Source organism: Lampetra planeri, chromosome 4, assembly GCF_965212315.1.
Source record: "Lampetra planeri chromosome 4, kcLamPlan1.2.h2, whole genome shotgun sequence".
In the NCBI taxonomy this organism is placed as follows: Eukaryota; Metazoa; Chordata; class Hyperoartia; order Petromyzontiformes; family Petromyzontidae; genus Lampetra; species Lampetra planeri.
In genome coordinates, this window is record NC_136110.1 from 31,466,210 (window position 1) to 31,483,404 (window position 17,195).

The 17,195-nt window shown below is 43.5% G+C and overlaps 2 protein-coding genes across 3 annotated transcripts in view; both read right to left on the minus strand.

Moving 5' to 3' along the window:
- MIB1 (MIB E3 ubiquitin protein ligase 1) overlaps positions 1-4,727 on the minus strand; it is a 74,190-nt gene extending 69,463 nt beyond the window's left edge. For both annotated transcript variants that reach the window (XM_078593754.1, XM_078593753.1), the window contains exon 1: positions 4,105-4,727. In XM_078593754.1, the coding sequence (XP_078449880.1) occupies positions 4,105-4,330 (226 nt within the window). In that variant the 5' untranslated portion in view covers positions 4,331-4,727. The remainder of the gene's footprint in view (positions 1-4,104) is intronic.
- A 931-nt stretch (positions 4,728-5,658) lies between these two features.
- On the minus strand, positions 5,659-15,301 carry TYMS (thymidylate synthetase). Its single transcript, XM_078593757.1, has 7 exons — positions 14,498-15,301; positions 12,002-12,075; positions 10,903-11,077; positions 10,705-10,806; positions 10,214-10,389; positions 9,074-9,145; positions 5,659-7,546 (listed from the first exon to the last, which is right to left on the minus strand). The coding sequence occupies exons 1-7, from the start codon at positions 14,904-14,906 to the stop codon at positions 7,409-7,411; spliced, it is 1,146 nt and encodes a 381-aa protein (XP_078449883.1). The 5' UTR covers positions 14,907-15,301; the 3' UTR covers positions 5,659-7,408.
- Positions 15,302-17,195: the final 1,894 nt, after the last annotated feature.

The following is a 17,195-nucleotide window of genomic DNA, read 5'->3' on the forward strand; positions in this document are numbered from 1 at the left end:
TACACATCAATCATTACCTCTACCGTGAAAGCCTGGCAGGACCCTCCTGAAAAAGAGCCACGAGACTCCAGTGAGGCTTACCTGTGTAAACAAGCCTAAGTAGTAGTCGTAATAATAATAGAAAGAGTTGGTGGATCACGCAGAGATTTGTGAAACTCCAAACACCGCTGGGCTGCGAGGAGGCTAGATGACAGGAGAGTAATTCTAGATTAAGTTTTCGTGACTGCAAGGATCCATACTCTTTTGTTCTTTCGGTAAAGTCATGTAGGTGAAAAAAATAAAATAAAATAAAAGATCAATTTAGTTATTTTTATTCATATTTTTTTATTTTCACCTACGTGACTTTACCGAAAAAACCAAAGAGAGAGTAGAGTAGTTGGATCCATGAGCCAGTCTGTGTGGATGTTTGAGTGTGGTGGCCTTTCTCTTGGTACTCCACTTTCCTCCCACGAACAAAACACTTTTTATTCATATTTATAAAACACTTCTTACTGGCAGCAGAGGGTAAAAAAACATCCCCATAGCAGGACCCTCCGAAAAAGAGTCTTGAAGCTAATCGCGCATTTTCTGGATACATTTATTCTACATTAGAAATAGAATTACAACGTAATTAAGTAGTTGAAAACAAGATCACGTCACGATACAAACAACGTCAATAGCAATGATAGTCTGCCAAGTCAGCTGAAGAGCAAGTGGGTTTGCGAACCCAAACAGAGACTTTTGAGTGTTACCCCCTTGCAGGAGGAGTGGGATTTCTCCACTTCTCTGGTCCCCTCCCACATGAAGGCAAACACTCGTTAATGGAATTGGTGAGAATAATGTCCCAATGCCCAGCAGACTATTTTGACTTTTTAAACAACTTTTATTGCCGCCAGCAGCAACAGCACTGGAGGCGATTCTGATATGAAATACACTCACCAGCAAACAGATAACCGCTATAAATCCATGCGCTGTGGCAGAAACCTCCTAAAATAGCGTCTTCTCGAGTCATTTGCGGGTAAACAAATGGCTGCTCGGAAATCGGATGTTACGTGACATCGCCATGTCCAATTCTAGCACCTGCTCGGCTCAAGCCTTCCCACTCGGACAATACCAGATGGGGCCGCGTGGACACCAGATGGGGCCGCGTGGACACCAGATGGGGCCGCGTTGAATCCCTAGCACACCATGAAAAGAGATGCTCTGTAAGAGAGCTTGAATACTTATTTACACTGATAACAAAGTAGAGTAGCCGTGCTAAACGGCTTCAGCTCACAATGTGCAAATGAGATAGAATTAAATAAAATCATAAAACAGCATATGACTGTTGCCATTCTCAACCATTTTGTCAATCCGCTGCTGAGCATGGGGGTTGTTTGGACCATACTTCGCCACGCTGATCAGTGGAGATTCGTTGAAGATGGGGGGGGGGGGGAATGTGGGAGTATGCAAGTACTGTGCAGTACAACAACAGATGTGGCGACACTACCCTCTGTTGCCCACGTTATATCGCCGCAGCGTATAATCAAGCTCTTGTTGCTCACCAATCCTAGCACCATCCAGGCTCAAACCTGGCTTAGTTTCTGATATCTGCATGATATCGGGTTAATTCTGGGCGATATGGTCATACGCTTTTGGGGTTGGTTCCTCCGTGAGCAAATTATTTGTTGACGTCTCCCTATATTTAAACTCATATTTTGAATTGAAATTACTGATGATACCTTAAGCAGTGCCAACGTATCGCAAGAAACACGTGAGGTTTACACCGCTTGCAACACACACTGCAACAAGATACAGAGCGGGGGAAATGGGCCTAATATTAGCCTCATGTGCAGTGGAGAGACAAGCACTTCTTCGCATGTTGTGTACGGGTTTACATTCCAAAATCTTGTTGCATCTCTAAAGTTCACACTGCCTGCTTACGAACACTAGAAACGAAGCATGTTTTTTACAATTGATTCCCAATTATTCCACTGATTTGTAATTATCAGACGTCCCTTACTCGTCCAGGGTCAGTGACTCCATGCGACTTAAAACATATCGACAAATTAAGAAATTAAATCGATTATAAAAAAAAATATTCCTAAACATTAGACACCACTTCAAGACCCAACACTTCCTTCACACGAGTAGAGTCGTCGATCACTTTGGGCAAACATTTACAAATACAGGAAAAAAATTGGTATAATGAATTACTGATGACCAAATTACGCAGCATGTCAGATTGAGGAAGCTAAGCACACCGCTGTGCTGGAATTCAAATTGTAAATGTTGTGGATTTACTCTCCAGCACACCGGTGGGCTGAATTAGTAAACTAATTGTCGCGTTGTTTACGTGACAAACCTTACTGGCTGTGTCGGGTGGTGGAGGGTTACGACACATTCATACTTACGGCGATCCAACCCAAAAACCTGTATTATGAATAATCAAAATGCTTTTCAGGTTGGTATAGGCTGTAGCCCATTCCGTGTTTGTACTTTACTTCTATGCCACACATCTCTTCACCAGCGTGTTGGAGGTCAAACAACTCCCACTACCCACACGGAATGAAAAGGCACTCATCCAGCAGTGGGTTGACAAAGGGCTGGACATGCACATACTGTATAATGTAATTGGCATAAACATTTCAACCTCAACAGCGGCCTCCTGAGGTTGTCTCACGCGAGGTACCGACCACCTTTGAGTGATGTAATCAGAGCAACCACTCATGAAGCGAGTCTGTGTGTGGGTGACCTGCTGACAATCTCATTCTGGTGGGTCACGGGAAAACGTGGACATTCACAAAGCCCCGTAAAACCGAGGCAAGACTGTGACAACAACAAATGCAATGCTGATCAATATAAACTGTACACCCACACGGGCAATCTAAAGACTCCTTCAGATAATAAATAAATAAAAGTATAGGCTGGAATGTCACCCAAGGAGTTCATAATTCACCCAAAACCACTCCAAGTGTCACCCAGTCCCGCCAGTGTGCCTGCCCCCTCGGCTCCCAGTCACATTATTTGCCGCCCTGTGTACTTGAGACCCAGCCTCTCACCGAACTCATCATCCGCTCTACCCATCACCCAATGTACACGACGTTACACAGTCCACCTGTAACCCAGCCTCACCAAGCTCGTATTTGCTTCACTCTTCACCAAGTCTGTCTCTTGCTCTACCCATCATCATCACAACGCCTGCCTCTCGGCGAAGACGCCGTCCAGTTAACCCGTCGCACAGACATGCTGCCACAGAGCTCTTGAACCATTCACAAACTCTACCATCACTCGATCTGTCACACAGATAGTCTCGTCGTCGTCAACTAGCCGAGCCTCCAGTGGACCAGTCACCCAATATAATAATACCCCATGCCCCCGCTGTACACGTGGGTGACACAAGTAGCTGCGACTACCAACTCTGACCTATTACCCATTACCCATGTGACTCAAGGCTATTTGTAATCCAGCCGGTCACCCAAATCCTACCAGGATTACCAGTCACCCCATCCTACCGGTCACCCATCCTACCGGTCACCCATCCTACCGGTGACCCATCCTACCGGTCACCCATCCTACCACTCACCCATCCTACCACTCACCCATCCCACCACTCACCCATCCCACCACTCACCCATCCCACCACTCACCCATCCCACCACTCACCCATCCTACCACTCACCCATCCCACCACTCACCCATCCCACCACTCACCCATCCTACCACTCACCCATCCTACCACTCACCCATCCTACCACTCACCCATCCTACCACTCACCCATCCATCCACTCACCCATCCATTCACTCACCCATCCATCCACTCACCCATCCTACCACTCACCCATCCTACCACTCACCCATCCCACCACTCACCCATCCCACCACTCACCCATCCCACCACTCACCCATCCCACCACTCACCCATCCATCCACTCACCCATCCTACCACTCACCCCTCCTACCACTCACCCAACCTACCAGTCACCCCTCATACTAGTCACCCAGGATTACCAGTCACCCGCCATCCACTCTATCCCCCACTCGTTCACCCAGTCACTCAACAACTCTCACCACTTCACACCACCCCCCCTCCACTCGCCTCCTCCTTCCCCCACGGCCCAGGCGGGCGAGTAGCCGAGGGTTACCTGTGGGCGCGCTGTCCAGGATACGGAGGTCGTAGGCGCCCGAGCAGCGGTAGTTGGCGGCGGTGCCATTATCCCACACGACCACCACCTCCTCGGGGCTCTCGAAGCTCCTCACGGTGCCGGCGTGGCCTTCGCCTCCGTCCTGTTTGCCCCACTTCCAGTCGGGCCCGCGGACGATGCGAGCCCCAACACCCTCGGTCACCACGCGGTTGTTGCGGGAAGCCATGCGGGGATTTGCGAGCTACGGCGAGTGGCCGAGCAAGTTCGACTGAAGAGGGGACGTCTCTCTCACTCCCCACCACTCTAGGCCGCAGGCCCGGCGGGAGACACCGACCCGGCTAGCGACCCTACCGAGGAAGGCGCGTCCGAGTCGGTAGGGCTGCGAGTGACGGGGGGGGTGGAGGGGATGTCCCGGACTAGCGACCTCTTCTCGACCCCCACGAGGAGCGAAGCAGCAACGAGGCGACGGCTTTACTCGTGGCGCATTGACAGGAGGATCTCGTTGATAATGACGGTGATGACGGCGCTGCTGCTGCTGTTGTTGTTTTAAAAGGGAGGGAGGGGAGGGGGGAGCCGAGCGAGCTCGGCTGGACCCGCGCCTCCTCACGGCGCCTTTGTTTGACGCGGGGTCACGTGGTCTCCTCACGGCCGCTCGCGCGTCGCGCCTATCCGCGCTGGGAAATGTAAAGGATCCTGACAAATACGGCGCCTATCCAGGTTGGGAAATGTAAACGGCCCTGACAATGCCAACTCTTTGAAATTCAAATGGATTTAAAGCTTCAATTTTTTAATGTGCGAAGCGCCGTTTGAATTAGGAAAAAAATCGGGGCTTTATTATTTGAATTCAGTTACCTGTATTCTGAAATACAGTTCCAATGTATACACTGCGATATTTTTTTAAAACATACTTGTTTCCGTTATATCTTTGAGATTATTCAAAATAAGTGTATTCATCATTGGCCATGGTTTATCCACTACTGGATTAAGCTCCCCCCATCTTTTCCACATCTCTCACAATCTACCACTGACTACAAAGTAAACATGGAACTGTGGGCCAAGGTTGGGACAATGGATCCAACCATGTGCCTACGATGGGCCAAAGTTGAATGTTTATTGGGCACATACCATCATCACATTTTCTAGGACATGAAATACTATTGCAACTGGCTTTTGTGAACTATTAAAATGTTTTTGTGTGGAAACCGAGTCACCCAAGCTCTGCCAAACCAACGCCTCATTAAAACTATATATGTAAATTATCAAAACAATTTAGCAGCAACACTGACATTTCCTAAATTTACTACAAATCACAATGCCGGGTAAGGAGATACTCTCACCAAGCGTGTTCAGTAACAGATTACATTTTTGGAAAATTGGATTCGACAACCAAAATCAACAGTGAACTACCATACAGATTGACGAATTTAACAAGTGGGGCTGAACACAAATGAGCAAAACAACTCACGCTGAGGCCCATTGCCCGCAACGTCATTCTATTATGTATGGTTGCTGAAGCAGTTGAAGGGATACAACTGGAAAACACAAGTCAGTATGTATAGATAGAACATTTATTGAGGGTGCAAAGGATCATAATTATGAAATACAGAGGAATGCCAGAGCAGGATAAGAGTGATTTTTTTTAAATGTAAGTTAGTCAAATTCACCACACCAATGTGCCTGAAGCGAGTTTTCAAAAGAAGTTTAATTCACCTTGAATTTATTTTCCACTTGAAATGTGATAAACAATAACCACTTTAATGTCCATCTAAACTCTGAAATACTGTACAACACACTTCACATGGCTTGAATTTTTATCTGAACATAAGCTACTGTAGGCTTATTTTAAAAAGTAATTATCATCTTAACTACATGTAATTTTACGTTTACTTGCAATATCCACCAAAGCTATGAAATGCAAAAAATGTAATAATCCCTAATTTCCATATGAAATGTGGGTGGAATTCCCATCTGAAATGTATATTAAACTTAATGTTACCCTTTAAATTCACACGTGAAAATCTCCAAATAGCTTTATATACTTTAAGCATACAATTCGCATTCATATCTAAGAAATGTAATTAGAAGCTTCACATGGCTCTCCAATGTATTTTGGGGTTGCCCCGTGTGTTGTCTGGCATGATGTCCTACGTTTCTCTGCACACGCCCGGAGTGTGAGAAATATACATCAGAGGGCTATACATCACAACCGCAAACACCTCCACAGAAACCTAACATCCTTTGTTATTTCCTTATAAAATGGAAAATAAAGACAGCACTCTACATATTCATCGTTCAATTGCAATATGAACTACAAATAAAAGTGATGTTTACACGTTTGTTTTCGTGTGAATGACAAAATAAAAAAATGCATGCAGCTCACTTGTACTCTAAATATTTCGATTAACTTAAATGTGGCAAAGCATAATCACCGCACCCAACATTAACTATACATCATGTAACAATGAGAAATAATTAACACTATCCTGGAGAAGTTGACAGGCCAAAACTAATGTTGATCCAAACAGCTCATTGTTCCATATCATCAAACTCGACCGAGGGGAATGCTTAGAAATGTGATTTATGGCATGTAAAAGTGGCAGTGTCAGCTTGTGTTCTCAAACTAATGTTCCGTTGACTCCACGCTACAACAAGAAATATCGTTTGTTTTGTCAGGAGCCTTCTGTACAGTTTCCACAAAAAAGTGGAGGTAGTTAATATCACCTGGATCCCGATTATGGGTATCATGTCCATTTTAACAATTGTTCAAAACAATCTCACAAATATAAACACTTTCCAAGATTGGAATAACAACCTGAGGAGGATAAATATATTATACCACCATCAAGCATGATCAATCTCCTGCTGGACAATGGCTTCCCCAAGTCACAGCCACCTTTCACGATCCTGCGATGCAACATCCAATCCATCCAGCACCTGCACATGAACCAATCTCATCGCTCCATCTCCTTGGTGGATGTACTCTATATATATATATAACATAATTTGCTAAATGATCCCTGAAAACGGTGTCCAGGATACCCATTTTGCAATCGCCTTCACGGTACTTTGACACTGACAAATATGTTGATTTGTATGTTATTCAATGGACGGGGAGGGCAGAACAATCCAAAATGCTTCCCCGCCCCCGCCTTATCATCCAAGGATTGCTAATGTGCAATGGTGCATGGCCATGCAGGATCTGGGCAGAGTGAACTTGAGTATGGTCGAATCACCAAGTGTGAAGCAGAGACCGACGGAATAGGGAGACGACACAAAAAGGGGCGGTCATGGCTAAGCACTCGTTCTAAACGGCCATGTCCATTTTTATGGCTGCGTGAGGGTTGTAGTCTCGCAGCTCAAAGTCGTCGGAACGGAAGTCGTCGATTGACGTCACCGTGCGGCGAATGTGCAGCGTCGGGAATGGGCGCGGCTCCCGTTGCAGCTGCAAAGACAATCGCGAGGCACAATGTGTTATTTTCATTCCTACGGTATTCAATTCAACTATAGCAACATTCTTAACACACAGCCAATTGTCAGGCGACTACTGGATGAGGGCCTGCCCATACGATACATACGGTTGGGATTATTTGACCATACCTCATCACATTGGTCAATGAGGTGAAATTGAAGATTGGGCCATGGTGTATTTATCAACAAAGACTGTCTCCCCAGTGGCAATTTTTTAACACCGCACCAAGTACTCATTTGAGAATGAGTGGATCTAGGGGAGGCCCAAGACCAGTTCAGATTATCGTCACTGGTGTTGGTCATGAGCGGGAACCGAACTCGAGTTGCTGGGTTTGTAGCGCAGCACGCAAACTACTACATGACCGCTCCCCACATTTGTTTTCATCAAAGCACACGCTCCCAGTGAAAATGGGTTTACTGGATACAGCAGTAGCCTGTAAGGTGACTACTTAATGCTTACATTGTTAAAAGTTTATATTACATTAGTAAACTGTTACACAGTGAGACCAACACCAGGTGGAAGTATCTGATGGGTAGGGTGAAAGGTGGCGAGACCCACGTCTGGCTGGAAAGGCACGTTCACCTCACAAGCTGGGGCACACCAGCCTCTCCAATGAAGATTGAAAGCCTTTATGCATTAGCTCTGTCCGTCCATCCATCCGTAACAGAGGGCCACTATAACTTGTGAAGATTATCTAACACGAACAAGCCTGCAGCATCAAGTTGTGTTGCTATTAGGGACTTACCTATTGAACATTGGCCAAATTGATTAAAGGGTGACTCAAAATGGAAAAAAATACCAGAGCAAAGAGGAATATTTGCTAATTTGCAAATGCATTTTTTTAAATCAGGAAAGTCCCAAATAGCAACGCAACTTTATGCAGTTTAATTCATATTGGATCATCTTAATTCTAGACAGATGGACAGAAGGATGGTCAGAGCTCGTGCATAAACTCTTTCAACCTCAGATGGCAACCAATTAAAAGGTTTAAGTATTGCCAGCACTTATTGAGGGGAGTGTAGAAGAGACGTATACAGCTCAATTTACAATTTGACCCAAGAAACTACTGCATTCCAGACTCCTAATTAAATATGCATATGCAAATTAGCATTTGGAATGTATATATGAGGCAGAGTGGCAAGGGAGTATTGATTTCTATTCATTTGACACTTTTACGGGGTGGGGTCCTGCCAAATGTTCACATGCTGTAACCCATTTCAGTAATTTGCAGATAATTTTTCAGCAATGAGATGTTCGGCCAATAACCAGTTACTTAGTGTCATGGGTTTCTTTTTTAGCTATGGGAGGAAAACGGAGAACCGGGAGGAAAGCTATGCAGAAGAGGGGAACATTCAAACCACACACAGAAAGGCACCCTATCAGGAAACAAACGCAGGCCCTTATTTTTGTGAGGTGTTACCACTGCGCCACCCTGCCGCCCTGCCGCCCAATCGAATGACGTCACGTAGGTGCAGTAGACTCGATTCACAAGCACCTCACCTGTGTTTTCAGCGGCTCTACATGGTTGACGTAGACATGAGCATCTCCAAGGGTGTGGACGAAGTCTCCAGGCTGCAGGCACGTACACAGCATAGCACACACACGTGGTGTGGTCAAGGCAATGCAGCACAGCCAAAACAATCCACTCAAATATCAAGTCAACGCTCAATTATGCGGGATGATTGGGAGAGATAAAAAAACTATACAAATTTTATCTGAAACATGCAAGTCAGGATATGGAATCCGTATTGTTTATCTACATAGAATGGGGGGGGGGGGGGGTAAATACGTAGAATGCATCATTTGAAAAAAGGTTTTCCCCTTTTTTCTGGCAACAAAACAGGTGTTAAGATGTTAAAACAGCAAACTGAAACCTTTTACAAGGAATCATGTCTGCATTAACCACAATACTTGTGGTCAGAATGCCAACAAAAAACGTACTCTGATAATATATTTGTACGCCTTTTGGCCTCCTCTGGTCGAACACCGTTTTGAGACTAGGCTCAAAAGAAAGCTGTCTCTGGTGTGGACCAATCAGTTTCAAAGTCAATGCATATATTATCAGAGTACGTTTTTTGTTTGCATTCTGACCACACGTATTGTGGTTAATGCAGACATGATTCCTTGTAAAAGGTTTCAGTTTGGTGTTATAGCATCTTAACACCTGTTTCGTTGCAATAAAAAAGGGGAAAACCCTTTCTCATATTTTGGTACTGGCAAAGGAAGTCCCATGATGTAAATGCATAATTTATTTTATCGTTTATTAGTCAAAAGTTGACTTGCCGACGTCTTTTGTGGATACCGAGTCACTGACCATCAACAAGTGAGGAGCAGGAAAATTATTTTAACTTTATACCAAATTATATTTCAAAATTCCCATAAGATTCGATGTATTACAGGACAGAAAACAACTTGTAATTACGTCTTTAGCCTGTGCATGTTCTCTCATCCATGTGTTCCTCTTTCTGAATTTCAGTGCAATTCCAGGCATGTGCCTCTCCAAGTTCATTTGCGTATCCTTCCATTTTACTAATTAACGTCCATGTGTCCGATATATATGGCATTGCAGGTAGTACGTATTGATTAGGTTATTGTTTGTTAATGTATTCATGTGATTTTTCCATATAGAGTGAGAATTACCTTGAGACCAGTGATGTGTGCAATCATGTAGGTGAGCAGTGCGTAGCTGGCGATGTTGAAGGGCACCCCAAGTCCCAGGTCAGCCGATCGCTGGTACAGCTGGCATGACAGCTCTCCATCCGCGACGTAGAATTGGCACAGTGCGTGGCATGGAGGCAGCGCCATGAGTGGTACATCTACACGGAAGCAGAAGAAAGCGTTTGCAAGATTCGATTCAACAAAAATAACCTGAACCAACACGTTACAGGTGGCCAGGTCAGGGGTGGGACCAATGAACGATGTGCCGAGATCCTGGGTTTGACTCTAGGTTACAGTTGCCCACGATTAAAATAACACCGGGCGTTCCACTACCCAACCCCGTCTGACCGTACGCTGTATCTTCCCCTGGTTTTTTCTCTTCAATAAAATACTTCTGGTAAAAAAACCACCTGTAACATTAAGAAAAGCTTTAACAAATAATCCCATGAATAGAATGTTTTAAGAAGGTTCACCTTTTGGATTCCAGGCACACATAATGATGCGTCGGTCATCAGGGTTTGTCCGGATAGTGTCGATGATATGCTGAAGCTGGTCCAGGCCTTTGTTCGTGTAGTCTGCAAAAATGATTATTTGCCGAAGGGATTAAAACCGCAGTAGGTCTCAATGCGTGAGCGAGCCGGTTCCTGCATTGCATGTGCTCGCTCACGCACCGGCGTGCATGTCGGTGTAGTCGGCGCCGAAGTGGCGCCACTGGAAGCCGTAGACAGGACCCAGGTCTCCCTCCTCGCGCTCGGGGAAGCCCTGCCGGTCCAGGAAGGCCCGCGAGCCGTTGGCGTCCCAGATCTTGACGCCCTTGGCGGAGAGCTCCTTGGCATTGGTGGACCCCTGGAGGATGTCACCAAGACCGCTAAAATTTCCTGGACCTTCGTTTTCATCCCGCAGTGCTCCCCCGTATGCGAGTGATCACCCCGAGGGAATGCTCAACATAGCTCGGAACGCATATGAATTACAATATGAAATGAAGCATATGTATTTATATGTGCATGTAAATTTTCACTGCCAATGGAGATTAAGTGAAGGTTATTTTGGCAATGTTACAGCCATTGATGGAACACTTCTAAGATTTTGTGTACTTTTTTAAGACCATCCTGCAAAAAATGCTTCGATATTCAGTGAGGCTTTCCTGTAAAAATAAATGTTGTAAATATTGAAAAAGGTCATGTTATAAGAATGATGAACTACTTCTTCTTGGTTCTTTCGGTAAAGTCACGTAGAAGGGACATAATAAAATAATAAAAATAAAACATAATAAAACAACAATTTTTTATTTTATTTTTTTATATTTATTTTATTCTATATTTTATGTTTAATTTATTTTATTTTATTATTTCCCTTCTACGTGACTTTACCGAAAGAACCAAGAAGATGAATCCCTGCAGTCACGAAAGCTTTAAATCGAAAGATGAACAACTTTTTGCGTTTAGTTTGTTGTCCTTCCCCCGCACCTCCGATTAGCACGGTTGGCTACGTACGGTGCGAAAGAAGGTCAACATACATACATACATATGACGAGACTGGATGAAGGCCTAATCAACCCATGTCAGTTATAGCAATCGTTTGATCAAAGTTTCAAACTGGCCAGCACGGATCGGCGATGGAGGGAGCCCAGCACGGATTCAGATACCGGTTCAGATATCACTGGTAAATGACGTTAATACCTCCACTGTTTAATAATTTATATTGTGCCAAATCTGCTCATTAATATGTTGCAAGCACACAACAAACACAACACAATTGTGATGGGCAAACCTTTATAAACCACAGCAGTTCCTCCAGCACCCCCTTCCAGAACACGCGTTTGGTCGTCAACAGCGGAAACTGCCCTGCAGAAAACCACAAATGCATCCACGCACAGGTCAAGCGGACACCACCATGCAGCAACCCGGCCACCTGACAATGAAAGAGAAAAAATGCTCTATCACTCGGAATGTAACAATGCATCGTATAACAGAAAATCTTAAGCTCCAGAATTAACGCTCCAGATAAAGTTTGGGTTTTATGAGTACTTGACCCTCCAATTTTGACAGCGAGTAAAATGTATTTTCAGGTGGTAAAGTGCAACGTTACCTTAAAGTCATGACTAGTTCCCAAAATAATGTACAATCGTGAAGGTTAACTCATGGATTATGCATTAACTACATCCTTACATTTTAACTGCAATGTTACTTTGGTACTATTTTACGAAAAAAATTTTATTCAATAGTAAGAAAATATGAATGCAAGGGAATGTATACAGTACATTCGCATTTCAACACGTACTTCACTTGCAATTGGAAACAGGACATCCATGTTATATATATTTATATATTTTATTTAGGAAATTTGTATGCGACATTTCTCCGTGACTCTGGTCACCCTTGAAAACTATACAGTACTCTCAATTCTCAAAGGGCTGGGATTATGACCTGGCTTAAGTAAGGGCCATGCATCTCCAGAACATAGCAAGGCACCAGTGGGCCTGCACACATTCGGAATTTATATGTTAATGGAAGACCTGACTAAATCTTTGGACAAGGGGTCAGACAAAAAGAGGTGTAGATGGACAGAGATGGCATACGCTGCAGTATTTCATAAAAGTACCTGTATACCAAGCACATTGCTTGATTTGAAACTTTCGTGACTGCAGGAATACTCTTTGGTTACTCTTTGGTTCTTTTGGTAAAGTCACGTAGAAAATCAAATAAAATAATAATAGAATACGACGTTTCGATTGCAACACAAGCAACCATCATCAGGTAAGAATGAATGAGAAAAAACACAGTAAATTAGAAACACAATGCAACACAACAGAGAGCCGGCCAACACAACAGCCAACACTCCACCTGTCAGACCACGCTCCTCCAAAGAATGACAAACAGAAAGACAGCGCCACTGTGTCTAGGCCTTAAATAGAGAGATGTGGGAGGGGTTGGGGCAGAGGACAATGAGAGAGTTGTGTGGAATTCCGGACCATAGTGGCCCGGAGGAGAGACAATGGACTATAAACAAACCAGCACGGTAATATTTATAGCAATAAAATCGGAAGTTTGAGAAAGGAAACTTTACCTTAAGAACCAAAGAGCAATTCCTGCAGTCACGAAAGTCTCGAATCTACTCCTTGGTTCCTCTCTCTGTGTATGTCTCTCTCCGAGCTTGCATTAATACCTGTTGACGGTTGCTTGTGTTGCATTCGAAACGTCGTATTCCATTATTTATTTTATTTCTACGTGACTTTACCGAAAGAACCAAAGAGTAAGCACATTGCTGCCAGTATTATTAGACATGTCAGTCGTCATAATCTGCTGGACACAAGGCAACACAAATACTCTATGTGGCTGCATATACTGCCAATGCAAGAAGTCCTGGTGTTTTCCTTAATGAACACGTCTACCTGTCCATTCATATATATCAATTTGTCGGTATTACCTACCATGTCTTCTTGTCTGTCCACATCTCTGCCCATCTGTGTCTAGGTTCGTCTATCTGTCCATCTATTTGTCGGTGTATTTCTCTGGCAATCAAACTCAAATACATCTGAAGCTGCGACGATGGCAGTGGTGCACAAGCGCTAATAAAAATAACTCAATAACACTGGATTTGAAAGGAAACATAATCGGCGACGTTTCGGGCAATGGTCCTTAATCATAGCACATATCGCCCAGCGAGACAGTGCATCTGCACATCTTGTCCCCTCTTAGATTACTGTATTTAGATTATTTTGCTGCTATACATTTGCCCAAGTTAAGCCACTTTGTGGCTTTTCTGAAATATAAGTTAATACCTTAATGCGCTTTAGCTGATAAGATTTAATTTTCGATTTAAAGCTTTCGTGACTGCAGGGATTCATCTTCTTGGTTCTTTCGGTAAAGTCACGTAGAAGGGAAATAATAAAGTAATACAAATAAAACATAATAACATTTTATTTGTATTATTTTGTTTTATTTGTATTATTTTATTATTTCCCCTCTACGTGATAAAATAATAAAAAATAAACATAACATTTTATTTTAATATTTTTATTATTATTTCCCCTCTACGTGACTTTACCAAAAGAACCAAGAAGATGGTAAGATTTAGTTTTATTTCTATTTTTTCGAGTTGTTTACCTTCCCTATACTCTGCACACCTATCGCGGTTTTTTTTGTGTTCGCTTGTCGATGTGACGTTTTGACCCCGTGCCCCGACCGGACACCTGTTCCAAAGAGCTTCACAGCTCATCGGATTCCTCCCGAGGTATAAATACACAGATTCTGATGCCCTCTGTACCTCGGAGGCTGTAGCGAGCCTGCATCCCGAACATGGACCTGGTCCCAGTTCCCGTCCGGTCTCCCTTGAGGCGGCCCCGCTTAAGCACCTGGCGGACGAGGTCCAGGTACTCGTGTTCATCGTGACCACGCTTCTCCTCATCATCATCCTCCATCTCCACGTCGTCGTTCTGCTTCTGCTGGTGGCCGACCGCCTTCGTCGCGGTCTTTTGCTGCTCCTCGTCCTCTGCTTGGACCTTCTGGGCAACCTTCGGCCTCTTGTCCGCTGTCAACTCTTGCTGGACCTCCTCCATCATCTCCTGCTGCTGCTGCTGCTGCTGATCTCCGTTCTGCTCCACCAGATTCATCGTCTTCTCTGCCACCTTCTCACCACCACCGCCGCCGCCATCCGTCGCCTCCACCACCACCATCGCCGTCCTCTCGCGCTCCGTAAGACTCAACACACACAAAATAAGATTTAACACGTACACACAAACGTGTTGCGTACGTGATGTGTATTACTAACAACGGCGTGGATTAACTTTTACAAAGGTATATATGTATTTTATATTTGACAAAAGTAAATTCGTCCAGAGTTGGACGGAAGGAAAGTTGCGACCCCCAAAAAAAGTTTTCTCGCGATTCCCGCGCAAATTAATGCCGGACGTGACGTCAGTGAGCACGCGTTTCCTCTAACGTGTGTGTGTGTGGGGTAATTGTCACGTTTTTATTTTAAAAGTTATACTTATTGTAACGTTTTTATTTACTTATCTTAGTGTAACGTTTTTATTTTAAAAGTTATACTTATTGTAACGTTTTTATTTACTTAACTTATTGTAACTTTTTATTTTAAAAGTTATACTTATTGTAACTTTTTATTTTAAAAGTTATACTTATTGTAACTTTTTATTTTAAAAGTTATACTTAACTTATTGTAACGTTGTTATTTTTAAAGTTATTCTTAACTTATTGTAACGCTTTTATTTTAAAAGTTACACTTAACTTGTTGTAACGTTGTTGTTTTAAAATGTATACTTAACTTATTGTAAAGTTTTTATTTTAAAAGTTATACCTAACTTATTTTAACGTTTTTATTTTAAAAGTTATACTTAACTTACTGTAAGGTTTTTTTTTATTTAAGCGTTCTGTTGAATTCCCAAAATAACCCCCGCCTCCACTCTCCCCCTCTCTCTCTCCAAAGGACACACGACCACCAAATGCCTAGTCACAAAGTGGTACTCGTTGTATCGCCCGTCCGAGTGATGATGATGATTGTGTATATCTTTGACTGTGGGGAGCGGTGGCGCAGCGGTTAGCGCTACGAACCCGACGACCCGAGTTCGATTCCCGCTCACGGCCACCAACACCACCAGTGACCATTATCTGAACCGGTCCTGGGCCTCCCCTAGATCGACTCGGCCTCAAATGAGCACCGGATGCGGTGTGTAATCAACATCGCTAGTACTGGGGAGACAAAGGCGGCCGAGCGTGGTGCTGGCCACCCACCCCCTCTGTGTGTGCCACAGAGCCGGTAGCATTCGTATGTGCTGCTAGCTAACGACACTTGCCCCGTCTTTGTTATTTGTATTAAAGTTTACGTAAGCGTGAGTCTCGTAACAAATAATAAATAAAAACGGCGAATTTATAACATTCATGTGATGTTCCTGCACTGGTATACTGTAATTCGATACAATTGTTGCCTCAATAATTGATTTTGTTTTCAATTGTGGTGACTAGCGGCCTCTAGTGGCTGGCGGGGTTACTACGACGCGAAACCGTTAAGGGCACAAAATATTAATTTTAAGAATCTTTTTAATTAATCGATTAAGCGCCGACTACAGCACAGAACATAATCCAGTTATACATCTTAATATCAGCATTGCGTGGTCTAACATCGACATTTATTTTTAATTACCCACCACGATACGTTAATTCAACCATTAACTTGAGATGTTTTGTTGTCCACTGTGCAAATTATATGCGAATTACAGCACGTTCCATCACTCTACAAACGAGTCGGTAAAAACAAGACGTATAGAAATCACCAATCGTGGAATCCGTTGTTTTATGCATGTATATCATGCTAGTTACCGCAATGTGTTTTAAACGTTATTTGTCTTACAGTGAATATTACAAAATGTGCATATATAGACAACCTCGTGACCACACGAGTCGTGCCGTAAATACGGCCCACAACGAATATTAACGCGTCCCTATCCGCAACTAATCGGGTATTGGAGTGGGAATATTTTACACTTAGCGGCACGGTGATAATAACACTGGGTCACACACACAAAAACGTGTTCCTAGGTAGTAAGTGTTATTTCCTAATTGCTTATGCCTCAAAGTACAGAAAACGGCTATTAGTCGCCACAAACTTTGCTTTTGTGACCAGGACAGTGATATTTTGAAATGTACCTATTTTTAATTAGAAAACGTGTGCGTTTGTGTCTTTCGTTCACATAAAGTTCAGGTCACAAAAGCAAAGTTTGTGGGGAATAATAGCCATTTTCTATACTTTGTAGGCATAAGCAATGAGAAAATAACAGTACCCAGGAACAAAAATTGTGTTACATAGTGTAATTAATATACAGGGTGTTTAAAATACATGGACCCAATTTAAAAGCAGTATAGTTCACGATGGCAACACGTTACAATTACACAAAAGTTACAAACGGTTTAATGAGTTATCAAGTTTACTAACCATTTTATAAATGCGC